Raw genomic sequence first — 9,348 nt, forward strand, 5'->3', positions numbered from 1 at the left:
AGCTCCTTACCCTCCCAGTGAGCGAAAACCTTTGAAGATTCCATACTAGGTGTGAGCAGAGCGGCAGCGGGCCTGGGGTCCCTGGCTTCTCCGTCCTCGCAGCTTTGTTAGCCCCGCGCGGAACACGCAGACCCTCAACAAAAGCCCTTGAACAGAAGTCAGTCTGCCCGAAAGTGAGGAGCAAGGTCCAGAAACGGGAAGATTTGAGGACAGCCTCCATCTCAGGACACTTTGAAAGATGACAGATCCTTGACCCGCTTTGTGGACCGCGTGGATTTAGGGGGTCGGCGCGGCGGGAAGGAGCGCGGCTGGGAGTCGGCTGGCAGCTTCTCCCTGCCCTCTGGCGGCGCCTCCCGGCAGCTGGAGGGGAAGGGGCGCGCAGACACCCGCGCACCAGGAGGGGGCGGACCCTGCGCGTCGGCGCCCCTCGGTGGAGTGGGGAACCTCACGACGACAGCAATCATGCGTGAGACGCGATGAAACGGGACCCAGGGAGGCTTTGGGTTCACAGGTGCGGGGCGTAGAAAGGGGTCAGGTAGGAGGGCCCGAGGAAGGGCGCAAAGGGGCCCCCGGCGGCGGCGGCCGTCAGTGGGAAGGAGGCGGCGGCTGGGAAGAGGACGTTGGCCCCGGAGTAGGAGGGGAAAGTCTGGAAGGGCACAGCGCCGGGGCCCGGCGGACCCGGGCTGCCCCCGGCGCCCGACCCCGCCGCCACCCCGGGTTGGGGCGCGCCGCCCCCTGCCGGCGCCGCCCCGTCGGCGCCGGGGTTCTGCTTCTTCCACTTGGTCCTGCGGTTCTGGAACCAAATTTTGACCTGCGTCTCAGTGAGGCTGAGCGACAGCGCGAGGTTCAGGCGCTCGCACACCGACAGGTAGCGCGTGGCCCGGAACTTGTTCTCCAGGGCCACCAGCTGCTCGTAGGTGAAGGCGGTGCGCGCACGCCGCGGCTTGGCGCAGCTGGGCTCCGCACGCCGGCGCCGGGGCCGCGGGGAGCCGGGCGAGCCCGGGGAGCCAGCGAGGCCGCCCGCACCACGCTCCCCCGCCGCCAACGCCGCTGCCGGGGCTTCGGGGGAGCGCGCCAAGCCCGTCTGCAGGCACGCAGCCCTCTCCCGCCGCCGCCGCCGCCGCCCCGCGTCCTCCGCCTCCTCCTCCTCCTCCTCCGCCTCCTCTGCCTCCGAGCCCTCCAGGGGGGACGCAGCAGCATCTAGGGGAGAAGGGGGCGGTGACCAGAAGCCCCGAACCACCCGACCGATGCAGGTCTCCAGACCTCCTTGTCCTCCCCAGAGCGCGCAACTCGCCCCCAGCTCTGCTCCTCTTCCAGCATTGTGCTCCCCCTACCCTCGACCGCACATCCTTGAAAGCGCTTCCCAGGAATTTGGGTGTAGGGGTGCAGTGCCCTCTTGCCCTTTACGCATCTGCCACCTAGCAGGCGTCTAAGTGTATTTTGAATGAATGACACCCCGCGTTAAGAAAAATAATGACCTTATTGGACAACCTTATGGAGGGGCTAGGGTCATTGTATATTAAGACTTCCAGACGTCAAGTGCGTTTTGGGCTGTGTCTCCCCAGTCCCTAGAAGCCTATTTTGGTCTGGGACTCCTAGCAATTAAAAAAGAAGTTATTACGCTCCCCCCCTTTTAAAGTGAAATTCCCTTTTTCCCATCTTCTCTCTCCTGCCGTGTTAATAGAGTTTCAGATTTGTGCGGAGCCGGATCGATAGATGTCATCTATTAAAGGTAAGTTTTAATCGAACAATATTAGGATCAGACAGGGAAAGGGGTTTTGAAGTCGGTACCTGCAAGCTGCGGGCAGGAGATATGCAGGCGCCAGTAATAGAATATCGATCATAGGGTGGGGGGAGGGGAGCGCGGCCCCTCCGAGGGGCGATCCGAACAATTACCAGGCGAACCGCCTGGGCCCGAGCGCAGCCGCCAGAGGCGCCCGGAGCCCCAGACAATCACCGCCAAACTTGGGGAGGGGAAGCAGGGGGCTGCGTGGCAGCCAGCCTCTCCCGGACTTGCGCCTCTGACTCTCGGCGTCCTTCCAGGGAATCTAGTGCCCACGCCCCACTCAGTACGGGTCCTGCTGTCTTTTGTCCTTCTTTCAAGACACAAACTTTCCTGGACCCTTCATCAGGTGTCCGCCAGAGTTAGCAGTAAGTCAAAAGGAGTTTCGAGGAGAAAGGACCAAAAACATCCCATTACTCCACCCCATTGGGTCTGGGGAGCGTGAGCGTGTGGCAGCGGAGTCTCACACTAGTAGATGGTTGGAAGTGGGGCACTAGGTGCGTAAACCTGACCTCGCTACCCACGATTTAACCTCAGCTCCCTCATCCGTAAAATGGGGGCGCAGTTAATGATGCTGTCTACCTCGCAGGTTCTGAAGTTTTCCATGACTTTTACAAGTCTCTAGCCCAGGTCCTGGCACATGGCAGGCGCATGAAATACCCGATAAATGAATGAGACTGGGCAAGGTGGGCACTGGGTGTTAGTTTTCACTGCGAGCAAATCAGAGCTGTGGTGCTTACTCGCTCGGCGGGTGAGCAGGGATGGGGCTTCGGTGGCAAATCCCTGGCCTGGAATGCTGGGGGCCTCCTTTCTGCCTCAATCCAATTCCAAGACAGGGGCTTCACTTCTCACCTCGTCCTGTGCGCCTTCTCCCTTTGGGCAAGGCGCCACCAAGGGCCACTTACCTAGTCCCTGGCTGTCCCCCCCACACACCTTTCCTTCGCGTCATCAGAGCTGGGGGTTCACGGGGCCGGAGGCCTCCTCGCATCCTTACCAGGGGTCTCCCGCTGCCAGGCCTGGTCCCCCGGGCTGGCGTCCTTCCCCGCTTCGGCCTCTGCCAAACTTTTCTTGGCTTCCCGGGGAGCAGGGCGCACGGCCGGGAGCGCAGCGCGGGTGAATTTCTGCGGGTCCAGGATGTCCAGGACCGAGAAGGAGATCTTGTGGTGGGAAGGAGCCGCTTTGGCCCCGCCGTCCTGCCATGCCAGCATGCCCGCCGTCCGCGGGCCAGAGGCCGGCGGCGCGGGGTCCGGGATGGCCGCGCTCGGGTTTGCCTTCGGCAGTGGCTCGGCCGCAGCTCTCCAGGCGGTAGGAGGGTCGGCGCGGCCAAGTGAAGCTGGGGAGGGGGATGTGGAGGAGGGGCGGGGAGAGATGTGCGGGGGCGGGGGACTGCACGCGGATTGGCACTTGCGCGGCCCAGGCCCCCGCCACGTGCACGACGCGCTCGCAGCAGCCCGGAGACTGCCCCGCGCTGCGCCGGGGCCGCTCGCCTCGGAGAGGGGGCGCCTCAGTGAGACTCGTGCGCGCGCGCGCCCAGACAGCGCTGCTGGCTCCGCGCGCCTCCGCCCAACCGCGGGGACTCCGGGTGTGCACTAGGGAGAGAGGGAGGGCCGAACACTTCATTCGGGAGACCCCCTCAACACACATACACACACACACACACACACACACACACTGACTTGGGCTTGGGTTTGCGCCCATTCCCCTGTGCACCGCCCTTGAACTGGGGATGCAACTGAGGCCAGCACTGATTACTTCAAGGCAACGCTCAGCACATCTCCTGCCCCGATAGTGATTCAGAGCGATAGCCTCAGTCCCGGTCACCTCGGATTTAAAAGCTCTCGTGTCCTCAGTTTAGTTTACAAAGCCCTTGGGCTTTCACCATCTCGTTTGATTCTCTGAGCATCCCTGTGAGGTGGGCGTGGCCTGGCAAGACTGTTATCCCCGTCTTATAGATGCGGAAATTGAGGTTCAAAGATGAGAAGTGAGTTGCCCAGGGTCACTGTTTGGTTGATGACAGAGTCTAGATTCAAACCCAGGGCTACTCCTGGATCAGTACCCTTTCCAGTACCCATCCCGCTGTCTCAGAAATGGAGGACGAAGACTCTGCCGTGTCCAGGCTTTCCCTTCCACTCTGAGTGGGCCGGGTCATAAAGCAGCGGGAGTTTTGGAGAGATGTCTGAGTCCCCACCAAGGTGCCCGCCGCTTTGGAAATATTGGCAGGTTGCGGGCTCAGAGCCAGGTGAGATGCCCTGGTGAGGGCAGGTGAGCCAGGTGAGGGCGGCTGCCAAGCACAACGCTTGATGCCCTTCAGACCTTCGGCACAGTCACCACTTCGATCCTTTGTAACAGACATTGGGTCTCTGGGAACCAGGTTACATCTTTGATCCCCATCCCCTTCCAGCCCCAGGAAGAAAAAGGTTAAAAGATGCTTATCTGGTTTGCATTTAAGCTCAGAGAATGGAAACGATTGAAATGGCCCCCGTCTGTCCCATCCAGTCCGTGGAATGGCGAACCCCAGTCCTTGGGGAAGCTTCCCCCAGCCACGCCCATCTTAACATTCCTTTTTCCTCCTGTCACTTCGGGTGCAGTCTGTGAGCAGTAAGCCTTTATCCCAGCGGCAAATTCTGATGCTTCCCTTACCCCTTGGCCCAGAACCACTTCTGACTCTGCTGGTCCTTTCTTCCCTGCCCCATGGGGTTTCCAAACAATGACTTGGCAATTAATATTGTTCGAGAAGGTAGGGGTGGGAAGAGGAGGAGAAACCTCATTACAGTGCGAGGGGCGGCTAATCCCATCTGTTAACTGAAGGGTAGGCCTTACCGTGCAGCTCCTTGTAGCTTTTCTCATTCAAACCTCGTGGCCCCTCCCAGAGGCGGCCACTGTATTCCCTGCGGACTTTAAAGCCCTGTGGAAATTCAAGCCGGATCCAGTTCAAAAGCGAGGATGGACTGTGCTTTTAAAGGAGATCAGGAAAGGAAGTGCCCTGCCCAAGCCCGCCAGGCTGCCTCCCACCAGAGGGAATGAGCCTGTGAAAATCAAAGACAAGGTGGCCCTGGCACCAACAGTGACACCCAGGAAGCCGATTGCAAATCACCGACCCTCCCCAATACAGGCAGATAGGGTACTCTGTTTTCTGTTTTGACAACTTTCCCACTGATTTTTTTTTTTTATCTTTCTTTTCTTTCTCCCCCTCCCCATATTGATACCAGCCCCCTTTTACTTTTTTCTACCCACGTTCATGTTTTTCATATTCAGCTTCTCCCGGGTAGAGATAGATCCCCTTAAGGGAGCTCCAGATGGCATTTGTGGCTTCCCACATCCCTCTTCTTCTCTGTTCTCCTGTAAGAAACCTTGAAGCCGTTTTCACAGGAAGGAGGGCTGGCATTTCAGAGGGCACCCTCTGCCCCCACCCAGAGAGACAGGGAAGGTGCAGGGGCCAGGGGCAGCCCCAGCCTGGGGCGTTTTCATTTCACTTTATAAATTGCCTCAAAAATTTTTGTTTAAATGACATGAATCATCTTTCTTTTGAGGTCCACAGGTGTTAAATATAGAAAAGGAGCAGAAAAGGGAGAAGCAAGAAGTTGGAAGGTCAAGAACACATCACACATCGAGGCCATGTGCTTTAAGACTGTCAATCTTTAAGAACTCCTTCTTAAAGTTATCTTTTATTTTTCTTGCCCTTTATTTTCTCTGTATTTCTGATATGTGTGTTCAGTGCACCACAAGTTATGTTGGTTGACTTCTGGAAACAGATGACACAGAAGAAACACTGCAGTGTCTCCCACCAATATTGAGGGAATAGGAAATGCTCCCTCTTACTCACCCAACTTAAGGAGAAACCCCTCAACCAAAGAACAGGCTAAATTCTTCAATTTGGTGAGGGGTGGAGGGCCCTTGGGCAATTGTTTTTCTGGCCACCTGCTTCATAAATGACCAGGAGGCAGTGAGACCTCCTGTAGGTACAGTTTGGCCATGCGTTGACACGCTAACGTCCTCACACAGGTGTTTATGCCCAAGGTATTCCTATATAATAAATATATCCATACCCAGCAAGCCACTTTCCCTCAGTGCGTGGAGTTGATTTGTTTTTTCAGCGTGGACATTAAAATTCCGCCTGAGTGCAGTCTTTAAATTGCTTTGATGCTAGGTGGGTTCCAACCCTGACCTGTCCCGATGGCAAGTGACGGCTGTAACAAGCTCGGGATCAATATTCATAGCGGGTGTCCTGGGCTGATAACACCGTCCAAGACAATGTTCACTATCAGCGCAGACAGCTGAGATATTGCACCATTAGGGATGTTGTGTTAAATAACCTGATCCATTTCTGGGGCTATTTAATGAATTTCACAGTTTAGATAGTATCTTTAAGGAGAAGGCAAAGGCTATTCCGGAGGCACTGATGCAAATCAATGATGCCAAGCTTCTCGAGCTATTCCATAGACAAAGTGGCCTATAATTCCAGCACAGCCTTGAGGAGCTGCTGCCCGAGCCATGAGCAGTGTTAACAGTGGAAAGAATTTGCAGTTTACGCAGAAAGAGAGCAGTATAATGAGCCGCATTAAATAAAGTACCTTGGATAAAAATCTTATGTTCATGAAATAAAATAGCACTTAAATTCTCTAGGTAAAACCCTGTGGTTTGGGGCAGCCCACGGGGTAGGGCTTATATGCCAAAGAGACAGCTTCATAAAGCACAGCGTGGTGACAAACGGGGAGAAGGCATCTGCAGGGACAGCCAGCCATGAGGGCAACCCATGACCTCAGCCAGCTTTCTCCAAGATGTGCTCCTTCAGCTGAAATCGCTCTTCAAAATGAGAGGGGGAATGTGCTGGATTTGAAAAGAAGACTCCTGAACTCCTGAAAGCCGCAGATCAGTCATTAAATGTTTGCCTGACTCTGTGCCCCTTGTTGCCGAGAGTTTATCTACAGTTAAAAGCCAGCATCTACCATTTCCCACCAGGGCTTTGAACTCAGGCTGCCAAGCGGAGCAAGCATTCCTATCAAAACCCACCTCGGAGCCTGATTTGTGAGAGCTCAAGAGCGGAGCCTTCCCACCCATCCCCAGACTGCAACCAAAATCAAAATGTTTACTCGACATATTTTGCTTTAAGAAATCAGTGTTTCTTCTTGGAAATCAACAGGTTAAAAAAACAATTAGCTTCCTTATCTTAGAAACATCAAGGAAGCATCAAAGAAAGTGATAAAGCGATAGGGGTTATATTGGTAAGCACAGTGCGTGTTAAGCACCCTCCCGCCATAATGACAATTAGTATTAACAATATTAGCTATTCTTTCTTGGGCACTTGCTCTGGATCAGGCACTTGGCTAAGCTTTTTGCTTATTTTGGGTTGTTTCATTCAACTCTTCCCATGACCCCATGGAGTAGGCACTATTATCCCCACTTAGCAGTTGAGAAAACCGAATTGAGAGAACTTCAGTCACTTGCCCACAACCCCAGGGCTACGAAGTGATGGAGCTGAGATTTGAACCCAGGTAGTGAGGTTTCAGAGCCCAGTTCAGTAAGGTTCTTATCAAGGAAGTCACCTTCCTGCCCCAGGGTGGAATCCAATTGCAGACATTTATTGCATGGCTTTCCTTCAAAGTTGGGCACATAGCTGGGATATGTAAGAGGACCTCCAAGAAAATAAATGAGCCCAAGCTCTGCCTGGGAGAATACTGTGGTGCAGGTTTGGGGATCCAGTCTTGGAAGCTCTTACATTCAATGTTTTCTAACGTTTTAAGATATTCCTAGGAGGAGCTCAAGAGCAGGGAATTGCCAGGCAAGCCAAATTGCTCTGGAAAAGTAGAGACAGGTAATTGGAAGAAAGAGAACGGGGGCGGGGTGGGGTGGGGTGGGGAATGCCACGTGACAAGCTGAGGACATAGGAGAGAACTGGTGAAAGACAGGGCAAGAAGGAACAGGGACACAAATGCGGTCTAGGCTCTTTCTGACCATGAGCCTCGCGCGTCCTGTTAATACCATGCCAAAGGAGGCGTGCACAGAATAAAGACAAGCAAGCAAGGTAGGACTTCACAAGTAGATGAAGCACCTGCTTCCCAGCTGAATGGAGACCAGTATGATCTGTCATTCTTAGGTGGTCTCTGCAAGGCAGAGGGAAAGCCCTTCTGTTCTCCACATCGGTGCCCAAAGTTCATCCTCTTTTCCCTGCTCTCCTTGCCGCCAGCTTTGCCACGTCCACAGGCCCTTTGCCTCACATGCGTGTGCAAACTCCGGCTCTCCAAGGGCAAGGCTGTGGCCACAAGAGCAAAGCCAGCTGGGCAAGGAGCCTACAGGCTGGAGTGTTGGGGTCTATGGGAAGGCGACGCTGCTGTTCCACTCGTGGATGGTGACCCTGTGGGAACCCTGATCAGTGCTGCCAGATCTCCATATTGCCCAAAAGAAACTGGAAATCTGGATTCTCATGTGGCATCTCCAAAGTTTTAAATGCTGGCCAGCAATTCAAAATTTTGAAAAACAGGCCATCAGAAAGAGGTCTGTGGGTTGAGTTGGCCACCTCAGCTGTGTACATGCCAAGTGGCCTCACCTGATTCACTGTTCACAGCATTTCCATGGCTACTGTGGTCACGGGGTGAAGACTAAATGCCTTAGCACTGAATACAAGGTTCTCTATCTCTATCTAACCCAACTGCCTGTGCAGCCCTGGTCCCCGGACAGGCTATGTTCTGTGTGAGATGAGTGTAGGGCCCCCAACCATGCATGCTACCTTCTCAGAGATTCTGCCAAGCCCCTGGAGCCTGCTGAGTGGGCAGTGGGTCAGGTGAGGGGACACTTGACCCATGGCTGGCCTATTCTTGGGCTGCCTAATGTAATCAGCTCAACCGGGTGAGCTGGACCAGTCAAACCCCTCTCCAGGAGTGTGGATTAAGACCCAGGGGCATGTTTCCTGCCAGTAGGGGGTACTTGAGCTCACTGGGCAAGGAAAATGGAAATGGGGTGGCTCTTGAAGGGGCCACATGAGCATCAACGTTATGAAGAAGTTGAGACTCAGTGAGAGCTGAGAGAGTTGAACAGAACAGATGTGTGGGGCACAGCAGAGAAGCTGTGACAGACCCAGACAGATGGGCGAGCACCAACCGCTGCCTGAGTTCCGGTCTCTCTGAGGTTGGATGTTCTGCTTCTTGTGGGTTCCCCGTGAGCCTCTCTCCATCCTCACAAACACTCCTCCCCACTCTGGTGTAAGCCACCCTGATCAGTCAGGGTTCTCCAGGGAAACAGAACCAACAGGGTGTGTCGATACAGAGACAGAGATAGATATAAAAGGACTTTCTTTTTTTCTGCTTTTTTTTTTTTCTCCCCATGTCCCCCCAGTACGTAGTTGTATATTTTAGTTGTGGGTCCTTCTAGTTGTGGCATGTGGGACACTTCCCCAGCATGGCCTGACAAGCCGTACCGTGTCCCTGCCCAGGATCTGAACCCGTGAAACAATGGGCCGCCAAAGCGGAGCGTGCGAACTTAACCACTTGGCCACAGGGCGGGCCCCAAAAGGACTTTTTAATAAAGAATTGCCTCACACAATTACAAAGCCTGGCAAGTCCCAAGATCTG

The 9,348-nt window shown here is 54.7% G+C and overlaps 1 protein-coding gene across 1 annotated transcript; it reads right to left on the bottom strand.

The window, feature by feature from the left end:
* Positions 1-505: 505 nt before the first annotated feature.
* On the bottom strand, positions 506-2,991 carry NKX1-2 (NK1 homeobox 2). The gene is made up of 2 exons (XM_046652595.1): positions 2,778-2,991; positions 506-1,200 (listed from the first exon to the last, which is right to left on the bottom strand). Exons 1-2 carry the CDS (start codon positions 2,989-2,991, stop codon positions 506-508), a joined length of 909 nt encoding a protein of 302 aa, XP_046508551.1.
* Positions 2,992-9,348: the final 6,357 nt, after the last annotated feature.

The sequence above is a fragment of the Equus quagga genome, chromosome 2 (assembly GCF_021613505.1).
Source record: "Equus quagga isolate Etosha38 chromosome 2, UCLA_HA_Equagga_1.0, whole genome shotgun sequence".
In the NCBI taxonomy this organism is placed as follows: Eukaryota; Metazoa; Chordata; class Mammalia; order Perissodactyla; family Equidae; genus Equus; species Equus quagga.